Consider the following 25402-nt stretch of genomic DNA (forward strand, 5'->3'; position numbering starts at 1 on the left):
TAGCTGTAGTATATGGTTGTATCTCTCGAGAGAGACGACCACCATGACGACGACGACGACGATGACGACGACGTGATGATATATGATTCCACGAGACCCTGTTTTCTCTCTCTTTATCTCTCTTGAACAGTGCATCAAAATTTCATCCATCCCGAATTTAGTCATGAAACGTTGAAAGAACATTCTCCCTAAAAGTATATTCTCTTATGATTGAACAAGTCTATTTTATTCGCAAATAAACTAAATTTTGTTTAGAGTATAGATATTAATTATAGCTCGTTTTATTCAATTTGTAAATTAATTTATCCTTTTTAAATGTCATTGAAAAGCATATTCAAAGACGCGATATGATTAAAAATTAGAACGATGATGAGAATGTGAGGGATAGAAAAACAAAGACTCGGAAATTAGAAACAAGAAGAGAGAGAGAGAGACAGAGAGACAGAGAGAATGCAAAAAAGAATAATGCGAAAGAGTGTAAAGAAAATAAATGGTCGTTCGGCATGAAGGAGGCTTTACAAAAAGAGATAGTGGCACGCGCCCTGGGGGTGAAAGCTCGTTCGCGTGCGAGATGCGGTTCGAGATAAATGAAATTCATAAGACGACGAGGTGGTATCCTTGAGACGGGACTTTCTCGTCTGGGGGGCAATAGTTTTGCTCGACGTGCTGGAGTTGAGAAAGTGAGAGAGTGAGAAAGATAAAGAGAAAGAGAGAGCGTGCGAACTAAAGAGAGAGAGAGAGAGAGAGAGAGAAGATTCGAGCCAACAGCGGGGTCCGTGGAGGCGGAGGCTGTGCAACAAGTGATGTTATTAGGTTGGGGAAAGAGGAGGAGGAGGAGGAGTGCTCAGAGAGGGTGGGCGAATGGCGAATCATAATGCATAACTCTTGGCCGTCCTTGTCTTACTCGAACCACTTCTCTCTCGTTCTCTCTTTACTATCCAACTTGCAACGAGTTAACCCGCGAGCCAGCGAGCATCCAAGATTTCTTCGTAAAAGCGAAAACCAGTTCGGGCCACTCGATTCTCCCGATTCTCGACGATCCTGATGCTATAACGAAGGTCGAGGTCAAATTCTTGGTTGGTTAACACGATACAAAGTAACGAGAGAAAGATGGAAAATAAGTTGAATGTTTATTCGATAATTTGCGTTAGCTCTCAAAATTCTATATCGTAATTTAATAGTAATATAATAGCAGATATTATTAAGAGAATAATAGCGGATATTTCTTTTTCTTTCTTCCTGTTTTCCTTTTTCTTTTCTTTTTTCTTTCTGGTTCTTTTTTTAATTATAAAAAATCAATCAAAATAGTAATCGTTCGAAAGTGTTAAATAATCTTGTCAAAGTTGAAATTTTTAATTTGAGGAATGTGTATATATATATATATATATATATATATATATATATATATATATATATATATATAATTCTCTTAGGATTATCGTTCTTGGGAATAAAAGAATAAATCGTTTAAGGCGAATAAGATTGCGGGCGAGAAGCTGATCTCGGCGGTATCTCTTTTATTCCAACAGCGTCAGCGAAAATAGAATTCCTTTTTAGTGTCTCGGTTTCTTCATGAATAATCAAGATTCCCTCGTTGCCATCAAAAAGTCGTAGATTTTTGCAGGCAGACGAGGACGAGAGACTGCCGGTGTACGCCAGTCCTCGTCATCGTCGTCGCCATTTCTACGTTCTACTATATATTCTTATCCGACCCTTCTACCTACCTATCTATCTATCTATCTATCTCTATCTTTTCTACCATCCACTTTTCTTCTTTGCTCTTCATCTTCCAACGAGCGAGATTTTTCACAGCTCTGACTTTTCCATCCTTCCTTCCGACGAAACCCTCGTAGCAACCATCGGAGGTCGGTCCCTCATTACCGTCGGTTCATCCCTCTCCTCATCCCTTCTTTTCTCAATCCTTTTCACTCTCTTCTTACTTATCTTTCTCTTTCCCTCTCTCTCTTTCTCTCTTTTCCTCTCTATTTTTCTTTGTCTCTCTTTCTCTCTCTTTTTCTCTTCCTCTCTTCCTCTTCCTCTCTTTCTCTCGTCTCGCGCGTCCTCGCTCACTATGATAATCGGCTGAATCGAAGATGAGGAAGCTACATTCTTATTCCTTTCTTCTTCTTATTCTTGTTCTTCTTCTCCTTTCGCCTTCATTTCAACGTTTTCCATGCAAAAGTATAGAACGACTATCATGAGAATAGGCTAGACAAGGAAGCTTTATTATGCGAAATTGAGCGAGTCAAGATCGAAACTGCTCGTCGCGTGAGAAAGTCTTCTCAAGAAAGTCACAAAAATATAATTCCAAAGCAGAAGAGAAACATTGTGAAATCAAAGAATTTTCGAACGAATGACGCCAAAAGATTTTCGTATTTTACCTCTTTTTCTTTTTCCTTTTATTATTATTTTTTTTTTTCAAAAATCACACTTAGCCAACGATGAACCAACGATAAACGTCAATATCCATTTCGCGGTTATATGCATTTTCTTCGCTTGGAAAAATTCGATTTGCCGGTCGTGTCCAACGTTCCATTCTTTCCTCACGAAATTTATCAAACTCTACGGGGTGTACCATTTTAAAATTCGATCGTCTAAAACAACTTTTTCGTTCCATTCGATCGGGCGAGAAAATATCTAAGAGTTTCTCTTCGATATAAAATACATGTCTGTGATATTATATATTTTCTCTGTTATTTCTTTCGTATAAAAGAAATCTAAAACAATGGTAGATTTTATTGGAACACTCTGTATATAATATGTTCTTCACTTAATCGATTAAAATCTTCTGAGTAATCTTTCGTTCTTGAAAAACCGATAGAACATTTTATGTAATTCCGATCGAAAATTCGTTTATTAACGCCAATGGAGCTCGATCCGACGTAATTTTTTACTTCGTAGTCAAAGCATGCCTTTCATCTCATTCCTAAGGGATGCTGCCTCTTCGGGACAGATCAGCTTTTTTCCGGCTCGTTTTAATTTAGCGTGCCGAGCGTATATCGTTACGAAGGGCGAGCCCTTTTAAGAGGGAGAAGGAAAGAGATAGAGATAGATAGAGATAGATAGATAGAAAGAGAGAAAGAGAGAGAGAGAGAGAGAGAGAGAGAGAGAGAGAGAAAGAGAGAAAGGTTTACTGAACATTTCTCTCTTTTTCTGTTTTTGTCTCTTTCTTTCTCTTTTCTCTCTCTCTCATCCCTCTTCTCTGTATCGATTCTTGCCTTAGCCATAGTCTATTTCACGGCTTTCACGCATTTCCTTCCAGCTAGTGTTTCTTTTTTCTTTTTTTCTTACGCTTCCCAACATCGCTCACGTCTTTTTTACAGCTTATAGCTAGCACCTATATATCTTTCTCTCTCTCTCTTTTCTTTTCTCATGTTTTCCTTTAGCAACCACCGAAGTCGACATTCACAGGCCACGAACCACACCCTCCACCACGTTTTCCTCTCGTTTTGTTCTTATTTTTATTTTTTTTTTCTTTCTTTTCCTTTCTTTTTCTTTCCCTTTTCCTTTTTATTCCTTCTCTCTTTGGTCAGCATCAAAAAGTACCAGGCGATTATCAACGGTAAATTCAAACGATTGAAAAAGATTCATCCACGAGTGAAGTTTAACGAAAAACAAATATTTTTTCTGTTTTCTTCGGCCTAGGTAATCTTCATTAGGGTAAAATGTCCGAGTAATTTTGTGTGTAATCGATCGATACGAATTTTCTCTCTCTCTCTCTCTCTCTCTCTTCCTCTCTCTCCTTCGCTTTGGGGGCAGAGATCTTGAAGGTACTTCGTGGCAAAAGCATTTTAAGCTCAACGTCGTTAAAGATTTTAAAGAGAATTTACTGAAACGCTCGAATACCATGTGGAAGTGGTCCGAACTTTTAATGTTCCGAATGCACGCGAATTGTTTTCCTCGTCGATTTCACTCCAGTGAAATTTACCGTTCCCTTCTCGTTTAATTGACGTTAATTCATATGGGATAAGAGAAGAAAGAAAAAGAACAAGAGGGAGAAAGAGAGAGAAAGAAAAAAAGAGAGATTGAATGTAGAGAAAAATTAAAGAAATAAAAAGAAAAATGAGAATAGAAAAAAAGAATTATTTCGAGAATTAATATTTCGCATATATACGCTCACATTATAATTATATTGAGTTATTTAACGATTTACCAAACGGTTCGTATTATTGTTATTAAACGAACCATTTGTAATATAGACAATGTAATGTTCCTCATTCAATTTCGAATTCCGAGAAATAATTATTGGTTTGAAATCCTCTTTCATCATTTTGTACAAAGTAAACATTCCTATAGGAGAAACAAGGTCATTTAGATACTCGTTAAGGATAGTTTACTTGCCGTCCTACGTATTGTTATCATAGGATCGTTTGATATTCGTAAATAAAGACGTATCAGTCGACGACGTTACTCGGAGTAAGATGGTCGTACGGAAGAAGAGACGTCCCGGAATTTGTGTGTATCCGTTGAATTGGTATGTACATTTTGATTCTTTTAATTCTCCATTTCGCTCGGACGGTCTATAATTAATTATTTCATTAATAATTGAATTAAATTGAATTTTGTCGATTTTCATTGTTACGATACATATAATAGCATTACGATTCCAAAACAGTGGATAAATGAATTGTATTTAAAGGGGAAGTGAAGCGGGAGAATGTTACGTTTGTATTTATAGTAATAATATTTTATATCATAATTATATATACATATATATATATATATATATATATATATATCGTCATATTTGTATTATTATCTATAAATGTAAATTATCTATACATATAATATTTTATTTCGTAGTTATAATCTCGTAATATCTGTATTATTATCTACAGAACCGGAATGTTTATATTTTATTTCAGATTAGAAACTATTGTTGTTTTTTCCAGTTTTCTTTTTCACGCACGTGTGCGTATGTTTTTTTTTTTTTAACGATTCCACGAAATATGTTAGACGAATAGCATATGTTTTCTCTCATACACATATGTATATACGCACACACATAAATGTATACAAACCAGCGTATCTTAAGTTGCATTATTGGATTTCGAGCGGTACAGCACGGTACGGTATAACCCCCCCCCTTTCGCCTTCGTGTGCGCGACATTACGTGATGCGCACCAATGTTGGAAGCTTATTATGTTTGCGTTTAGACAAGCTTGTTTACTGAAATTTATGGCTGTTTATGTATGCGTACCGGTTCCTGCAAGTTAAATGCTGCGATTAAGAACTTCCTTTTCGCCAATACATTTTCTCGTTATAATGTCGCCTGTAATCAATGTTACGTGTGTGTATTCAAAAATCGTTTAGATTTCTATTGTCAATAATATACATAAAATGTAACGAAGAAATTTATTTAGATCATTTTGATTAACAACGTTAGTTTAACATTATTATTATTATCATCATCATCATTTTTCTGTTTCTCTTTATAAATAGGGAATTTACAACGAAATTATTTCTTACGTAAGAATTAGTATAGTTGTATTATTTCTTAATCTGATAGGAAACACGTTATTTTAGGATCATCCAGTTCGAGGAAAAGAATATAAAGGATAAGTCTTACGTATGGGATAGGTACGTTAGCTAGAAGCTATACTTTACTTTTCCGCTTTTATTCCATTATTCAGGCGTACTGAACCGTAGCAGAGACGCGACTTTTTTTTCCTTTCTTTCTCCTATTCCTTCTCCGTTTCTTCGACTACGTCGGTGGATCGACGTTAAAATTTTCTTTTGTATTCAACAGGTGAATTCAGACATCTCGGATAAGTGATTTAGAGCTATTTCTCTTTCTCTTTTTCCCTTTCTCTCTTTCTTTGTAATGATTATCACGAAATCAGTAATCGATATCAATTCGTCTTTATTATTCACGTTATATCTTAAGTTTTTTTTTCTTAACTAAATTTAATTAAATTCGTTCGAATACTAAGTATAAATTATATTTATTTGTAAATATATGAATTTGATATTTATAGGAACAAAAAAAAAGGAAAGAGAAATTATTAGATCTTCTTATATGAACATACATACATACATATATATATATATATATATATATATATATATATATATATATTAAATTCTTCTACAGGTATATTGTACAATAAATGCATCGCAAATTCTTGTAATAAATATTGTAAAAATATTTGCATATATATCTACTATATAAGAATTTTATAATTTCTTTATTCATATCATATTTTTTATTATATATATATATATATATATATATATATATATATATATAGAGAGAGAGAGAGAGAGAGAGAGAGATACAAAATTCAGATCAAAGATTTCCAGTTGGATCAAAAATTCTTAGACTTGCAATTTTTTTATAATCTATGAAAGGAGCTTAAAAAGTCTCGAAAAAACTAACTGATCTTTCAAATTCTTTAGAAACCTTTAGCTCTCATCCAGTATATTTATCTTACATATTTGTACCTGTATATACTTATATAAGACCCTTTTTTAATAATTTCTACAAAGATAAAGAAGAAGAGGAAACAAAAAAATTGCCATAAAGGACGTAAAATAAATTCATACAATTTTTCTTTCCTTTTCATTTTCTTTCTCTTAATGAAAATAACGTTACAAATACTGAAAAAAAAAAAACTATATAGCTACGTATTTCAATTCGTCGATCCATCGTTTCGATCTTCGACTGCATATAACACGTCGTGTACGTCGAGAGAGCGAAACGTTTCAATCCGCGTTTTACGAAAAAAGAAAAGAAGGGTAAGAAGAGAGATAGAGAGAGAGAGAGAGAGAGAGAGAGAGAGAGAGAGAACGGGAAAAGGGCAAGTCATCGTGTCATCATTGCAAGATAAAAATCTATAGGCGGCTGGGACGTGATTTGAGAGGTATGAGTTAGTGCACGGCGTTCTTTCAGAGTGACTCCCACTGCAAAAAGAGCTTTGAGAGCAGTCCTGTGCCGACGATGACACGAGTAAAAGCATCAAAAGGTTCGCAAAGTGTCAGAAGGGATGTTTGAAAACCACCCCCTTTTCTTTTTGCCCGGCAGATCGATCGGTTTCTATCTCATCCACATCGTGTTTCTCATTCCCCCTTTTCTTTCTTTTTTTTTTTTTTTCACAGATGGATCGACGCATATTTCCTTTTTACATCGTTTCATTTTCCTTAAATTAATGTACTAATTAATTATTCCACCTTATTGATAAGAGTAGTTAATTAACGTTATTATCAAACATTCTCGACGAATTACTCGATCGTGAAAATAATTAAGTTTTATTTATTGCGAAAAAATATATCGTTTCACATTCTCTACAGTTTTTTTTATTTCTGATTAACAATTATTGTTGTTATTATTATTATTATTATTACTTTTTTTGTAATATTTGTTTTATATTTGCAAAGAGATGAAAGATCGATATGTGTGTATATATATATATATATATATATATATATATATATATATATATATATTTATATATATAAAGGTACGAATGAGGGGGAAAAAAATAAAAATGCACTTAGGTGCATTTATATGCATTATAGACCATCCGAATAGATCGTCCGTGATAGACAATAAAATATGCACGATACATGTATTTCATTTCGAGCATTCGAGTATTCGAGTGATATGGGGATAATTGATACGTTCGAATATATTTGATGGGACGCCATTAATGGAATTTATCGGCCGTATGTCTTTCGAAAAATTCTTTCTAATTTCATTTGAACAGGACGACGAATAGGAGAAACAGAATGATTTTCATATTCGTGATTTATAATTATATATTGTAGAAACAAGACACGTAGATATATGTATATATACTGTACTTATATATAGCTATAACTTTTACAATATTTTTTTCCTTCTTTAAGAGAAAATTTCATCATTTCTATTCATAATTTTTGTTTTCTCACATATGAATTATTTTTCCATTTCAACATTCTATTTCTTTCCGTTCCGTTGCAAACATTTCGAATGATTTAATATCGTAAGCTTGTACGTTAATGGAAAGAAAATTCGATACGAGAGAAAACATAGAAATGACTTTTTCTCTCTGTATTTTTCCTTTGGAATGAAATTACTATGACAAAAAATATTCTACAACAAAGTCCACGAGGATGTCGGTTAAAGAGATTTTATTTATTTAATCGTCCTTCGTGGACTACAGACGTTTTTATTGAATGTTACCGGACACTACTATGCTATCCGATTTCTTTTGCTATCATTTCTTCTTGATTCTATTTTCAATACATTTCAAGGTTCTTTGTACGAGCGGACAAAGCGAATCTATAAGGAAGCGTCGAATTCGAAGAGTTATCACCGGGGCGACCTGAACGAAGTGTCACGATCGTGTACGCTAGATAAAGAGAGAACATTCTTTAGAGAGCTCGGTAACTTTGAGAAATGGAAACGACCGTAGCAAGGAAAAGTTCCTTATTCGAAGAAATTTTCGAATAGCTTCCTGAGTCACGTAACTTGTCACGAGACGACATTTTACATATCGACTTTTCTCGCTTTGCCGCGTAATTAATATTTTAAAGGAAAATATCAAAAGATCGATGCCATCGTATTATAAAAGTTTTCTCTCCGATCTCTTTCGAATAATAAAACTTTAACAACTTAACAAGTTACTCCCGATATTATTCTCAAACTTCGCGAATTATCTACGTTGACAAATAGATGAAACATTGATCTGTTCTTATTACGAATGATGATAACAAATTGCATCGTACTGTTATTTTATGTAAAAATGTATATCTCGTAATAGTTTTAGTAATCTTTAACAGGACGGTAAATCTATGACCTGCGAAGGGGAAATAGAAATAAATGAAAATAAAAATGCGTATATGATGGAAAGAAAGAGGGAGAGAGAAAGAGAGAGAGAAAGTAAGGTAAGGTAAAGTATAAGAAAAAGTTTGTCAGAAAGAGAGAAAAAGATAGATAGATGGATAAAGAGAGATAGATAACGATAGGAATAAAAAATAAAGCGAAGCAGACGACGGGTCACCATCTCGTCGTTGAGGTTGTTGTCCTTTTTTCCATTTCTTTCTGCTTCCCCATCCTTCTCTCTTTATATACATATATTTTCCTACTCTTTCTACTACTCTCACCGAGTCACATACATCCAGCATCATTTTTGTTCGTATTTCGTGGTGACCGTAGACCGGAAGCGGATGTCCGCACCGTGAAAAATGGCTGCCGTTGTATTTCCGGCACCGTGTACATCTTCCCTCACTATCTCTTCTCTCTCTCTCTCTCTTTCTCTCTCTACATAAACACACACATATACATACATACATACATACATACATATATATATATAGAAAGAGAGAGAGAGAAAGAGAGAGATAGAAATATATATATATATATTTCTCTTTCACTCATTCGCTCGTTGGCTCCTGCTGGCTATAATCCGAGTATTCTCCTCTTCTCTCTTTCCTCGTCGCATCCAACCATACTCATCATGCCAAACCTTGACGCTTTGTGGCCCTGCCTCTACCGGAAATGACCACCACGTGTCTGACCATCGTTCTATTCTGGATTTACCATTGTCCCGATCTTTTGTTCCTCTTTTGTAAATTTTTCTATTTATTGTATTTTAATAGATGCGTTAAAGATCATCAAAAAAAATTTTGGAAGATTTTTAAACGTTTTTTTCTTCCTCGAGTATACTTCAGCTTTCGTGACATTCGTGTATTAAAAGTAACATAAAGAAGAAGAAAAAATAATAATATTGTTTTTTTAAGTAATATTAGATAGAACGCTATTGAATGTATTTTCTTTTTCTTTTTTTTTTTTTGCAAAATACGGGATCGAGTGGATGTTAAATTATTCGCATGAATAATTCACGTTGACGTTTGTTTATGATTTGAAGTATTACATGCATATTCATATACATACAATGTATATGTATATGTATCATCTACAGAAAATCAAATCGAGTACTATTACGTGGATACCATCAGATTTTTATCACGATCGTCATTACTTTGTATTATTTATATCGAGCATCATTTCATTTTCGATTGTAACTCATTACGAATTCCTTTCTGATAAGGTATATAAGTACAAATATATATATATATATATATATATATATATATATATATATAATGACCATATAAAAACTTAGAATTTTTGAAAGATCCAAGAAGTAAGAGTGAATTTATAAATTCGCCGATGCGAGCTTCCGTGAAATATTAAGATAAATGTATAGCGTTCGTGAAGGAAACTCATGAAAAATAGCATCTCGCTTCTGAATGCTTCCAGTTTGAAATAAATGAATATATTGGGAGCGCTTGCGGAAGCATCAATCTCTCATCGTATATCGATCAGCCTATATAAGCGTTCACTGACACTAATACCCTTCTGCAGATAGGACGATTCGACGATTCTTAATTGACAACTGAGAGCTTACGATCAACAGCAATCGGGCAAAGTATTTTTCACTGTTTCAATTTTTGAATTGTTCTCTCTCTAACTAGCTTTTTTGCAATCATTCGAAAAAAAAGCATATATACTTATATATGTAACTCTCTATAACGCCATATAACGCAGAAGTTACACGTTTATTTAGAGTGAATATCCCCATTTTTTTTTAAATATGGATTAACTTTGTTTATGAAAGTCATACGATATGAAGTGATACGGTAATAATTTTTGTACAGGTAGATACAAAAAAGTGAAGAACATATAAAATAAGCTTTATTTTTTTTAAATGGAATAAAATGGAATCATTTTAAAAGTTACAGTTTTCGATTGCATTGGTCGATACAGTTTGACACTATAAAAAAGTATTATTAGTTTAAGAGATATTTTGATTTAAATGTTGCTAAGAAACCATGTAGAGAGATGCGATTAAAATCTAATAAGAATAGTAATAAATAAATAACAATAATAAATAAGTAGTAAGTAAATAATAATAGTAAACAAATGGTAGTAGTAAGTTACAAAAGAAGTCTTCCCAGTTTCATTCTTTCAATTTCGTACATTATTGTTTATTAATATAATCTTCATTTATTATTTTAAATAAATAAAATAAAATTTACATAATTATATAATAATTATAACAAAAATTGAAATGATTTCATTATATAATATGTCTTTATTACGAAAAAAAAAAAAAAATTGAATTTAAAAAATTATTAACAAAATCGATTTTATTATAACAATATTATTGCAATATTTAAATAAATAAAGAAAAAATTATGCTTTACAACGGTGGTTGTTTCAAGTCTCTACGACTTTTCGTTCCGGAGATATCGTCTTAGAAAGATTTCCATTCATAATTCGAAAAGAACAGCTGTTCGTAGTAATAGTAGGAGTAGTAGTACGCAAGAGTAGTAAATTCTTGGAATTTATGTAGGTCAGTGTGTCACAGAGCCGATATGAATGAAATTATGTAGGTCAAACGGGCCAACATGAATACCTTCGATATATATAGAAATATCTTCCAAACTAAAAATCGTAGAAACTTGAAACAAGTACCATTTTAAAGGGCAGAGTTTTTGCTATTTTTCAGCTTATTGTTAATATTTAACTAATAATTTGTTATAAACAATTTTTATAAATAAATTTTTAGGAACTAAACTCATATTATTTTGCCAAAAGGAAAATGCATTTGAGACTGATAATGAAGACTAATTTATAAAGTTACATAACTTAATCAAAAATAATTAACAAATCACTTTTTTTTTATTAAAAAAAAAACATTTTTTTCTATATTGTTAATAATCAGGTCTTCCATTTACATGCGAATATCTCCGGAAGTAAAAATCGTAGAGATTTTAATCGAATATCATTTTAAAAGGCAGAATTTTCTCTATTTATTTAGCGTATTGTTAATAATTAATTAACAATTTGTTATAAACAATTTTTATAAACAAATTCTTACGAGCCAAATTTATCTTATTTTGTTAACCAAAAATAGATTGAGATTGAAATTGGTTTAGAGAATTTAATAATAAGTGGTTAATAAATATTTAATAAACAAATTACTTTTTATACAAAAAGAATGGTTAATGTAGATCGTGCGTATGTAAGTGTGTGAGAGAGAAAAAGAAAGAAAGAAAGAAACATAAAGAAACATCGTCACCATCAGTAAAATATATTTAATTAAAAGGGACGAGAAGTCCAGAAAATATCCTCCTTTTTAAATTGGTCTAGCCGTGCGAAAAGATATATTTCACGCTTCCTTCTTCTCTACTTTCTTTTCCTTTCTCTCTCTCTTTCTTTCTCCCTTTCTCTCTTTCTCTCTGTCTATCTCTCTCTTTCTCTCTTCTTCTTTCCCTAGACATTTTTTCAGTTACTACGATACCGTCGTTGCGACGACACTCGACGAACTACTTCGTCGTGTATAACGTCCTCGTGTTTGTGTGTTAAAATGATAGAAAGAAAAATTCCACTTGCCAGCGTTCATTTACTTTTGAATCTAGCTTCCAACTTGCGCGTGTAAAATTTTTCTTTTTCATTTTTTCTCTTTCTTTCTCTTTCATAATTCTTCGTCTCTAATTGTAAGTCGAGTATACGCGAAACGACTATAGTTTCTTTCTTGTTCTCTTTCGTTTTCTCTCTCTCTCTCTCTTTCTCTCTCTCTCTTTCACACGCACACACACATACACATATATAATGAGCGCACGAAAACAAACTCTACGATCTGTTATAAGAGAAAAGGGAATTTAAAATGTAGCGATAATGAGCGTTGGTCAAATACCGACAACTCTTTTCGTCGCGACGCTTATCCTCTGTCTTTAATTCTTTGCTATTCGCTGACCGATACTTTTAAAGTCCCTTTCAACATTTTCATCTCCTTTCTTTCTTAGTCTTTACTTGTCTATAATATTTAATTATATATATATATATTTCTTAATAATCTATGTTTATATTATATATGTCTATAATATATAATACTTAATTTAATATTCAATTTTATTTCATTATTTTTTATACGACATGTTTGTGTCGCAACAAGAGGAAAAATATCACAAAATCGAAATAATCGAGATAGCTTATTAGAACTTGTTAGAACGATCGAAATAGCTTATTATAGAGAAACAGAAATATTTTTTAATATTACTTCGCACCGTCGATCATTCGGGATAAATAATTAATGTTCGTGAAGATCGTTAAAATGATCGTCGAAAATATTCGAGTATTTATATTAATGTGTGTGCGTATATAGCCCTATATATGTGCGTACGAGTTTGGGCAAAACGTTATGACGTTTAAATTGAAATAAAAGCTTCTGTAAATTTTGTAGCTACATATTTAGTTCACCGTGTATAATAACACGAAAGAGAAAAAAGAGAGATAACGTTGTTTTTCCTCTCATTCTCCATTTCTCTCTCTCTCTCTCTCTCTCTCTCTCTCTCTTTCCACATCTCTTTTTCTCTTTCAAAAGTTTTGAAAAAATATGCTCGTTAAAATAGAAATATTTGGTCTCGTTTATTTGAACGCAATTGTACTTTCTCATTACAGAGTTACAACTAATTGATAGACAGTAAATAGATGTTACGAACGTTACTCGTTAATTTGCATTTAATTTTTAACATATCCGATGTTCAGTAATTCTTTAGTCAATTAAAATCATCGTTTTATTTGTGACAGAGAAATACAACAAAATAAATCAATAAACAATTCGATCACAGGAGAAATAATCGATATACAACTTTTGGCAGCAAATTCAATAACGTTCTTTATTTGAGAGAAGAAATTGAAAAAGAAAAGAAAAAAAGAAAAAAAGTTTATCAAAATATATCGATTCTTTTTATCAAAACACGTTTATACCAATAGATACAAACTTTTTCATATTTATTATTATTTCCTCGTTCTTTTTAACGTTTCCTAGTCGTTCTGTTTCAGGAAAGTTTCGAGAATGCGTTGAATCGAGCCACGTCGTCGACGAACTTGGGCTGTGGGAATGGATTCGACCTTGTTGCTACTCCTTTTAGTCGGTAAGTTTAAAGATAAATATATCGATTTATTTTGAAAACTTTCGATGTACTTATGAAAATGTGTATAATAATCGTAATAGTTCTTTTTATCGATCGATAGTATCGAAGAAAACTATATAATACATTACGTACGTAATACTCACGTACATAAAAACGAAAGGGTTTCTTCGTTGGAGTCACTCAACAAGTTTTAAAAGCTCACTCAAGAAATTTTACAAGACGCAACGACCGATAATTTTCCTTACGAAGCTCGGACTTTTCCTTTGCCGTCGTTGAAAGGAGAAGGGTAATCGAGTCCAAGATGTTGTCGGAGAGCGCGAACTTTTCAAAAGCTTTTGTCGGCGCCATCGAGAAGAGATTACCCGTATAGAAATTATTACATCGAGAAAGTGAAAAGTTTTTGGTTGCGGAAGTTTACTGGAGAAGGTAACAACTACCGCGAAAGATTTATTTCACTCTCTCTCTCTCTCTCTCTCTCTCTCTCTTTCTCTGTGTCCTTCGTTCTCTCTTTCGTTCTCTTTGTCTTTCTCTCTGTGAATTACGAACGCAACGGATTTCCTCTACAAAGAGAGTAACCACGTAACTCGATCACTTCGATTATTTCTTTGATCATTCGAAACGACGTATCGATTCTTCTTCTCGTCTCGAATAATTTGCGGATACAATCGAATCTTTCCCAATGTTTGTTGACAAATATTGTTTCTAAGTTCAAACTTTCAATCGTAGGAGATAAAGATAAGTTTAATTAAAAACTTATAGATACGTACAATTTTTCCGACGTTTAAATCCTAATAAATATTTTTCAATGTATAACAAAAGGTGAGAATTTTAGCGAAAAAAAAAGAAAGAAGGAAAAAAAGAAAAAGGCAGATTTATATTTTTTTTCCACGCCACGAAAGCTTGTTTACATGGCTCGTTTCTCTTGAATTTTTCAAAAACATATTATTACATACCTCGTGTATTTTCACTTTGTCATAATTATTTGCAATAACGGAAATGTAAAAAAACAAAAAAAAATAAAGAGAAAAGAAATAAAGAACAATAAAAAAGATAATTCTCGTTTCTCCCAGTTATATATCGTTTGATTCGAAAACGCTTTTTCCCTTTAAGCCGCTTATAACAGAACCTTCGGCGTAATTACAATTAATACGCGCGCGAATGAAAGCTCGATGTCGTTTGGATTGTTACTATCACTCGTGTTTAAATCTTTAATACAATTTCACGCTGATGCACCATTATTATCGATCCCTTTCTTGAAAGAATCGAATCGAATCGTGTCGAGTCGAGTTGAGGCGAGTTGAATCGAACGAGTGAGTGTTAGCGAAATGAAGAGAAGAAAAATTCGTCGTCGGAAGAGATTCGTCGAGGGATTCGAGAGGAATTTCCAGAGAGATATCCTTCTCTTTAACTCCTGCCACTGGTAGTCTCTCCCTAGGGAATTCTTCCTGAGTACTAGTAGTCCTTCTAACGGAGAGACTTCCTTGAAAAGGGATAAATCCTTCGAGGTATTCTTTCACGTCCTTTGCCGAAAACTCACTCGCTTTTCTTCGACTCGAAAGGTTGATGGAAAGACGAAGAGTGGTGATTCGACAGAGAAAGAGAAAGAGAAAGAGAAAGAGAAAGAGAAAGAGAAAGAAAGAAAAGTATGAGGGTGTGCATGGGAAAGAAAAAAAAATGGACGGCTGCCAAGGACAATAGAGAATTGGCAGCTATCGAGGTGCGACTTCGCGTTCTTTTCACGTACATACTTACATACATACGTGTGTATATATATATATATACACATATATATATCTATATATATCACACATACATACGTATATAGCTACAGAGCTAGCGAGGGCGCAGGACGGTTCCATTAAATTCCCAGTGTTAAATTTCCTATGCTTTTTGCAAGAGCTCACCTGCCTCTGCGTTTGTTCCTCCGTCACTCGGACAACGTCGAACCCAACGGCACTGAGGGAAAACTCTCACACGTTTATATACGTCCCACACATCTGTATATGTGTGTTTGTGCATGTATGTCTGTCTCTCCGTCTGTCTATCTATCTGTGTGTTTTATCGGCTCGAAACGAGGACGATGTTGATGGACGTCGTCTCTTTGAATTTTGCGCTCTTTATCTTGCTAATCCCCTTCTCTTTCTCTCTCTCTTCTTCTTTCTCTCTATATATATTTGTCTCTTCCCCTTTCTTTCGTTCGTCTCGTATTCCTAACGTAACGTAGAAAACTTTTTCTCCAACGTTCAACCAGATCCATTCATCATTTTATAACAATTATATTCGAGGAGACGAGACGAATGAAAATCCGTCGACTTTTAAATTCTTTTATGATCTAATTAATATCGTTAACGTTTCCTTTTCCCTCTCTCTCTCTCTCTATCTATCTATCCATCTATTTCCCTATCTATCTATCTATCTATCTATCTTTCTTCTTTCCTCTGTTTTTCTCTCGTTCTCTTTTTTACGTAAATTGATTTACGTCGAGGGAGTCTATATGCCATCAAGGATCAATGCAAACTCTAACGACAGTTTCATAACCCATCTCGTTATAAATATAAATTTTCTTTCTCCGAGCAATTTTTAAAATGAAAGTATCGATTCGTCGATTAATTTCAATATCGTCTTTTTCTTTTTCTTCCCTTCTTTTCTATTACCTGCGTAAGATTGTTGTAAGAAAAATTACATTTTGAAAGTAATACAACAGACGTTTAATCTTCTGACATAATATCGAACGGTTTCACGTACGGATAGGAACTATTCTTTTGGAAAAATTATCTTTTCGAAGATGTTATAACGAGCTTGATCTTTTTCTTTCTTTCTCTCTCTCTTTCACCGTCTCTCCCTCCCCCCCTTTGTCCTCGTTATCGATCGTGCTAACTGAACTGAATCCAAGGTGGCCTTGTGTTTTTTTTTAGGCGGACAGGAAGGTATGAAAATAGGACAGGAGAGCAGAGAAACGTTTGATTTGGCAGCTATCGAGGTGCGAGACTAGCTTTCCCAATGGAGAGCCCACTGTCCGATGTTCCGCACGGTTTTTCTCCGCTTCCTAGCGCGACCCTATGACTCTCTTTCTTTCTCTCTCTTTTTCTTTCTCTCTCTCTTTCTCTCCTTCTCTCTTTCTCGTTCCCCTTTTCACCTCAACAACATACGAGAGAAACACATAGAAAAAGGAAATATCTCACGTGTGTTGTCCATCTAGTTCCATGTGTTCGTATATTTGTAGGTGTGAGGTCTACGATCGATAGCACATATATTTGTACGTGTGTGTATGTGTATATATATATATATACACAAGTATAAAAAAGAGAGAGAGAGAGAGAGAGAAAAAGATGGAAAGAGAGAAAGGAGGCTGTCAGAGAAGAGAGAGAAAGAGAGAAAAAAAAGGAAGAAGTACGTTTGGTTTAGCAGTGTGTACGTGCGTGTGTGTGTGGTGAATGGTCATAGTAGTAGTGGGCGTCGAACTCGGGACATCGCGCACGGATGACGAGTAATCGATCACGAGCACTCTGCCAACACTCTCGAAGAGGAGGACAGTGTCTCTCATTTTGGAACCGATAAAGCACATTTCGTCGATCGGATCGAATATATTCCCTGTGCAACGGAGAAAATCGAGAAAAGGATGTAAAAGCTGTACTAACGAAGTTTGAGCTTTAACGGAGACACGAAATTGTCGAGAGCAAAGGGATTCGATTTTCTGTGCGTATGTCTTTGTGTGTGTGTATGAGCGTGCTTGTATATGCGCCCTCGTGTATCTTATTTTCGTGTGAGAAATTTCAGTTCCTTTGACGGAACGTTGTCCGATTTACTCCGTGAAATTCGTTTCCGAGAGACGCTTAACGACTTTCGATCTTTCCTCTTCGACCAGAAAGTTGCTTTCTTTCCGCTCATGGAATCGCTTAAGTAAGTCGACTTTGTAAAAGTAGGAAGAAGAAAAAGAAGAAGAAGTAGATGGAAGGAGTGCGAGCATTTAATAAAACCACGACTCTTTCTTTCGCTCAGAAAAGTTCGAAGTTACCGTTTTTCCGATTTTCTGAGAAAAGAAGGAAAGCTTACTTTCTCTCTTTCTCTCTCTCTTTTTCGATAAGCAGGATCACGGAATGAAAAGCAAAGTGCGTCGTGTTCGTCACGGACTAATTCGGTCGGTCCATTACCGTTGCATAATAAACGAGAGATTTCAATGGGCAGCGGAAAGTATTTCAAATGTACCTTCGGAGTCACGTGCTTCTATTCTTTCTCTTTCTCTTTCTACGAAGACGATAACGGTTATAGTGGAACGGACTATAATAATAAAAAGTATGGTTAAAGTCTTTGAATAAGATTAGACTTGTATGAAATCGATTGAATAGAAAAAGTTCAAGTGAAAATGAAAGAGAGAGCCTGAAAATATCGGCGTTCGTATCTTATCAATATTCGAATGATTATTCGATGATTACATTGTATAACAATAATAAAAACCTAATAAAAGACCAATAATAAAAATAATTGAGAGACTACTTTCGAGAATCCTCTATATATTCGATGATCCGTAGGATTTTCAATTTGAATCGTTTAAATTTTAACGAAATTAATAAAATTGAAAATATGATTAGAATTTCTAACGCGATCTATATTTGTTAAGATAATTATTTAAATGGCTCATATACATATGTATATAGAAATGGAAGAGAAAAAAGGAGAAAAAGAGAAAGAGAGAGAAGTTTTCCGATGCAAATGTCCGAGCTAGACTGACTATGAGAGCCACGTGCACGAGATATCTGCGGCTGCGTTCGTAATGCTTTCGTGAAAAATACAGAGTGAGAGTGAGAGAAAGAGAGAAAGAGACCTCTCCCTTTACCTCTCCCTCTGTGTACCTCTGGCCATCCCTGTATCGATTTCTGGCCGATGGAGTATCGGGGTACTCTTTCTTTCTCTCTCTCTCTCTCTCCTCTCTATCTTTTTCTGTCGTTCGCATCAGTGTGTCCCTCAGTCAGAGTTCTTCTTAGCCATGCGCGCATTAAACGAGCAGATATATGTCCAATCTTCGTTGCTGATCTTCTTCATTCTTCTTTCTTATTTCTCGCTTGACTCTTCTTTTTACTCTCTCATCTATCTTCTTAGACGACCATCGATAGAAAAGAAAAAAATATTGTTTAACTTTGTCCGTGGAAATCGAATAAACATTAACATTTTCACGATAGGAAAAGAGAGAGAGAGAGAGAGAATAGGAGTGATGCAGGTCAGTCATAAGTTAGGAGAAAACGTTTTTCATCGTAGTAGCTCGTTTTATTCGGTCACGTTTCAGAAATTTCTCGAAAGTTTCGAATTTAAGAGTCTCCTTGAGACATCGTGTTTCTCCAGAAGCAAACGTCGACAAATTTGTGAGTAGAGTAAGTGGAACAAGTGATAGCGGTCAGTCATAAGTCAGCCGACAACGTTTTTCTTCCTCCTATCTTTTTTTCTTTCACTTTTTCTTTCGATTTCTCCTCCTCTTTCTTAAAAGTTTCGAATTTAAGAGTCCTTCTCGTGACGCAGTTTCAAAAGAAAGATAATGTCCTCGCAGATAGATAAAATAGATTTTATAGTAACTGTCATGTCCCAGTGGAGTAGATCGACGGCTGCATCGCATGCGAAGAACGAACATTTATCGTCGTGGACGAATACAAATAGAGTTGGAAATAGAAAATGTAAGGAAATTGTCGAGTCTATATTCTGCTAACAATGTTCCATCCATCGTAATGTAACTGTTTCTTGATAGTAGGTAATATTTAATTTAAAGAGATATAGACAAAGATAGTAACATAGATCTTAATAATATCTATGTTACACGGATACACATAGTCGTATAAAATATATAATTTTTCCTTTTAAAAATAATCTTCTTATCGAACACATCATCATATTATAATTTCTAATAAAATAATGATAAAATTATAGTTAGAAAATAAGAAAGAAAAAGATATCGTTCTTATCGTACTCGAATATAAAACTAGATAAAATTCTTCGTAAGGGTTTTATGGATGTGGAATACCTCGAACTAGAACAGTTTCCTTGCAAATGCAATAAAATCGACGAACGTTCAGAAAAATGGAGGTAGCATAAAGCAAAATATTCAAAGTGTCCTATTTAATTTATGATTTCATTTTTTGTTAGAATAACTTTTTCATTTTTAATTTCCTTTTTTTATCGATTTTCGATTTGAGCAGATCAAGAACCACTGATGATCGGAGGCTTACAGAAAGACCTCGAATAAATCTATCTCAGTAAAATATACTGCATAAACGTGAAAATGTACACGAGAAGCTTGGTTTAATTCAATAAGTTATTCATTATAAAGTTTTGAAAATAATATCAAACAAGTGTTCAGCTTTGGAGTGCTGATAGATTCGAGATTATTTCTACGGCATGTTTCACGGTTTTATCCAAAGTTTCTTAGTAGGAGAACGGCTATTTCATCTCTAATGTTTTGCTTCGAGATAATGCAGGGTTGCTGAAGTGTTCGAGTATTAGCTGAACTTATTGTAAGTTTGTTGAACCACTTGTATCTTATAAAGGAACAGATATATAACGGTTCACATTATTCTGTTTAAGGATTGTTCTATTCTGGTTATTGGGATATCCATTTGTGCGGATTCTTTTCTTAAAGATATTTCTGAGGAGATTTATTCGTTTATAGCTCATTTTTTTTCTTTTTGTCATTATTAATAATGTTATGATACAAACAAATAGAGTAATAAATTATCTATTAATATATAGTAAACTATATATAAATGTATATATAACGAAGAAGTGAATCGTGACAAATGAGAAAGGGACGATATTCGATTTTAGAGAAACGAAATCGATTCTCCGGGCGCGTGCAAAACGACCATCGAGCAAGATCGTTCAATATGTGTATATGTGCGCGCGTACGTGTGTATGTATATATGCGTGTATATGCGTACGAGTATTGGTCCAGCTTTATGGAGCCACGAGACCGCACAGGGCGCATTGCCAGGGGTGCTAAAATGTGTGCTTAATATTTACTACCAACCGCAGAGCAGAACGGCTTGCACCTCTGACTCGCGTTCCGTATAGCAACTTTCATTAACAAGGATACGATGATCGAGTATTAATAGCGATAAGGGGAACGATCGGGATTGTGATGGCGTAAAATACAATTCGGTGCTTGCTCGCAATCGTTTATTCGGGGATAGCACTTCGAACGTGTATGTGAAAAACACGTAGAAAAAATTGTCTCTCATTTTTCGTTTTTTTTTTATTTCTTTTTTTGTTTTTTGTTTTTTTATTTTTTATCCTAGATACTTCAACGTTCGTTTTCTATCCATTGTTATTTTATTCGTATTTTGTATTGGTATATTCTCTCTTTCTGTTTCTCTCTCTCTCTCTTTTCAGAGTGAGTAATTTAACAAGCCTTTTTACGAGTAACTGTCTCTACGATTAGATGAGATATCCGAAACAAGTTTTTACGACGTTTTGATGCTTCCAAATAGTCGTTCGAAACTTTTTGAGATACATAAATAAAATATCTTTTACTATCGATTCGAGTTACTTGCTTCTGATATCAGCTTGTAATGTGAATATATGTAACAATAAATGTTTAAATGCATCTGCATTGATTATCTTAATGTCTTTTCTAATAGTATTATATTTTTATAGATAATGAAACGTGATCGTTTTTTATGTTGAATTATAGTCTGTCTGTCTCTCTCTCTCTCTCTCTCCTTTTCTCTTTTTTTTATTTTCTTCGTTTTTGTTGAAAATATTTAGGAAATCTTTTTGTTGTCTCGTTATTACGTATTATTTGTTTATGTAAAAATACATTCGATCATACACATTTACGTTTGTAAGAATATAAAATGTAGATATATTTTTATTTTATTCCATATAATATATATATATATATATATATATATATATATATATATATATATATAAAGAGAAATACAGGAAAGAGAGAGAGAGAACGACTCTCATGGTTCTCTGGCTTTTCCTCTGCGGAATATAGATGCATATCCGTTCAATGCGTTGGAAAAGCGATAGATCGCGTTTGATAAATTTCCACTCGGTCTCTATTTCCAAAACGAAGTATCGACCAAGAGTAATTCATCGTGTCAGAAAGAGAGAGAGAGAGAGAGAGAGAGAACGACAACATAATATTTTATATCTCTTTACTTTTTTTCATTTCGAATAAAAAGAAACTCGAAATTTGTTATATTTCACATAACTCTTTGATTATTCCTTGTATCATCTTTGCAAACAAATAATGAAAACGAAATTTCTCTTCATTTCTCTTTCTCTTAATTCTTCTAAAAACATTTCGATCCTTAGAAAAATATTTTTAAGTAATACAAGAGATTAGAAAAAAAGAATCGTAAGCAAAAATCGAACATAATCGAATGATTTCGAAGGGTCAAAGAATCCTAGTGAGATAGATAAAAGATTACGTAGAAATCATCGGGCGTCATTGTCCCTGAATCAAATCGCATTTTCGCCATGACGTATCCATCATACGTCGTTTCCGTGTCTAATCCATCACGCGAGTAATGTGCGAGCACGGTTGCGAAAACGGCTGGCATATCCGTCGTCGTGACGTCGCTTTTACACTTCCCTCCTCTACCTCCAACTCCGTCCCATTCGAACTTCCGCTATTCCTCCTCTTTCTCTTCCTCCTTCTCCTCCTCTTCCTCTTCCTTCTCCTCTTCCTCCTTCTCTTCCTCCTCCTCCTCCTTCTTCTCCTCTTTCTCTTCCTCTTCGTCATCATAGTGTCGCGAATGCGCATTATTGTGAGAGTCCAAGTTCCCTTCTCGCCAGAGCTTAGACACGATCGGGAGAGTTTGTGCAACACTCGTCTGCCGACGGGACTCGAACAAAGAGCGGCATTATGCAAATTTGCTATCAGGAAATGGCTAATCCTTGTTCGGTTCGAATCTTGCTCGAGCGTCTCGAAAGAAAGAAAGGAACAAAGGAAAAAGAAATAAGAAAATAAACGAGTATTCTCCAACTTTTTTTTTCGTTACTTATCTTTCGTATTTGTTTATGTATTTTATGCGCGAGGTCTTTCCCTTTTTTTAATTTTAATACTATAACTATATATATATGTATATATCGATGTCCTACGTTAACCACATTTCTTATAATTTAACAGGTAGTTAAAAAACAAAACAACACTTTGTTCATTTTTAAACATCTATATATACTTTTTATTTATTTAAATGTACAATAATGAATAAACGCAAGCAATTTCGTTTAGTTGTTGACATTATTGTATTAATTATAATTTCAATAATTGTAAGAAAAAAGATATTTAAGAATTTATGATAGTTATGGTATTAAAGAGTTCGTGTTTTCAACGTCGTCGATCGTATAGTACAGCTAATCAGTTATAGATCTTCACTACTTGTTCGATCAATAAGATACTTGTACTACTTGTTCTCCCATATAACTGACTCGTTCCACTAATTTACTTCGTTCATGGGTATAATGAATTACCGTTGTTACGATTCTCTTTTTTCTCTCTCTTTCTCTCGTTCACATGGTACCTTTTTATTCTGTTTCATTATTTTATATAAAATAATCGAAAAGGATAGGAAATGTTATGATCATCCGCAAAAAATCACATTAATATCATCGTATTCATTCGTCGAAGTCAAATATATTCTATTAGGGTTGTTTAATTAAATGTGAAACCCTATATGTCTTCAGCTTTTATTTCTCCAGAGACGTTCGTCTATCTGCCTGTCCGTTTTCATTAATTTTGACTATTTCTTTTACTTTCATATTCTCCTTGTATTTCTCATCGCTACGTGTGTATTATATCGAAATAAGCAATACTATATATTTTTGTCGAGAAATTAAAAAATAGAGAAAAAAGGAGAGAGAGAGAGAGAGAGAGAGAATTCATGATGCGATCTCACAGTTGTGGCTGTGGCGTTCGCGACAACGCATCCATCACGCATCGTTTTCGCGTTCAAGTGCATCACCAGTGCGAAAGAGAACTCGAATGGATATCGCATTACCGAGCGCGTAACATCGTGACGCTAACGTACGCGAGCGCGAGCGCGATCAACTTCAATTTCAACGTGAGCATGTAGCAAGAGGTATATACATACATACATACATATGTACATATATAGCTTTTATCATGGTACACCGTGAAACCCTTCGAAATCGATTTGTTGTTCTCTCTCACGAATTTCCATCTTCCTTTTCGATGTCTGTCTTTCAAAAGTGAAAAAAAAATTTATTTGTCAAATCTTCTTTTTTCTCTTCCCCCTTTTCTTTCCTTTCTTACTTTTTTCTGTGTTCATTTATTCTTTCGTTCGTCCGTTCCTTCGTTCATTTATTTATATCTACGTGCAAGATAAAAGTTAGAATAAGAATATCACGCACATACGCATACGCATAATAGATAGTCAGAGTATATTTAGATGTTTTCAATGTTACCTATACAAATTTTTGATAATATTTATTGTTTTATTAAGTATTGATATATGATTATTGATTATTTCAAGAGGATTCACGTACAAATATTATTTCGTTTCTTACTACGTGACATAAAACGAACAAATCAGTTTTAATAGGGGAACATTTTACGCGGTTTCCCATTTGGCAAAGTGGCAAGAAGAGGAGAAATAGAGCGAATGACGAGTATCGATAATCCGATTATTCGTTATCAGAGAGGAAAAAAATACATGCATATATATACACACACACACACACACACACACACACACACACATATATATATATATATGTATGTATGTATAATCTGTATAATCTGTATATTATATTGTCGGCGAAGAGAAAATTAAATTTGCGCTCTCGCGTCATCATTTCCTTTTTCTTTTTTCTTTTCTTTTTCTTTTTTTTTTGTCTCTTTCACGAGTATCTTTTTCTTTTCTCTTTTTTATTTATTCTTTTTTTTTATTCTCGAATACCGAAAGAAACGACATGTACCGAAATATATCTCGAAAATACGAGAAGATCGGAATGGTTATTCAGGGAGAGTTGGTAGTGGAAAAAAAAATACTGGCGAGGGAAGAGGGAAAAAAGAGAGAGAAAGAGAGAGAAGAAGCGTGGCGCGACTTCTGACTCTATCTCGAGCGTTGAATTAAATATACGGACGAGCAACGTGGAACGCTTTCTCGATAAGTGTAGTAAAAAAGGAATATAGCTATGCGAGTGTGTATATGGAACCCTCCGATCGCACCTTCCGTCGTTTTCTCTCTCTCTCTCTCTCTCTCTCTCTGTCTCTCGCTTACTCCCTTTTTCTCTCGAAGGAAAAAAGTATTCGTCCCTTTATTCGTATGGCCTTTGGACTTTTCACGGACTTTCTCTCTCTCATCTCCGTTCCTTTTTACTGTGTCCGCGTTATTACCCCTCGTACCTTCTATAAAACGACGAAATAACGTTTTATTGTTATACCGAACGCGAGTTTCGCCTGTAACACGGTCTCAAGAAGAGAGAAGGAAGGTAAAGAGATATTGAGATTTTT

General features: G+C 34.0%; 1 protein-coding gene across 32 annotated transcripts in view; it reads left to right on the forward strand.

The window, feature by feature from the left end:
* Nucleotides 1-25402, forward strand: part of LOC127063756 (cell adhesion molecule Dscam2) — a 162374-nt gene that overhangs the window by 58041 nt on the left and 78931 nt on the right. For 28 of the 32 annotated variants that reach the window (XR_007781469.1, XM_050993902.1, XM_050993913.1 and 25 more), the window contains one exon: nt 13838-13929. Coding sequence is in view for 31 of the 32 variants with exons in the window: in XM_050993902.1 (XP_050849859.1) it covers nt 13896-13929 (34 nt within the window). In the remaining variant the exon portion in view is untranslated. Of the gene's footprint in view, nt 1-13823; nt 13930-25402 lie in introns of all 32 variants that reach the window. The other 4 variants (XM_050993905.1, XM_050993906.1, XM_050993904.1 and 1 more) reach the window with 1 other exon arrangement.

The sequence above is a fragment of the Vespula vulgaris genome, chromosome 5 (genome assembly GCF_905475345.1).
Source record: "Vespula vulgaris chromosome 5, iyVesVulg1.1, whole genome shotgun sequence".
Taxonomy (NCBI): Eukaryota; Metazoa; Arthropoda; class Insecta; order Hymenoptera; family Vespidae; genus Vespula; species Vespula vulgaris.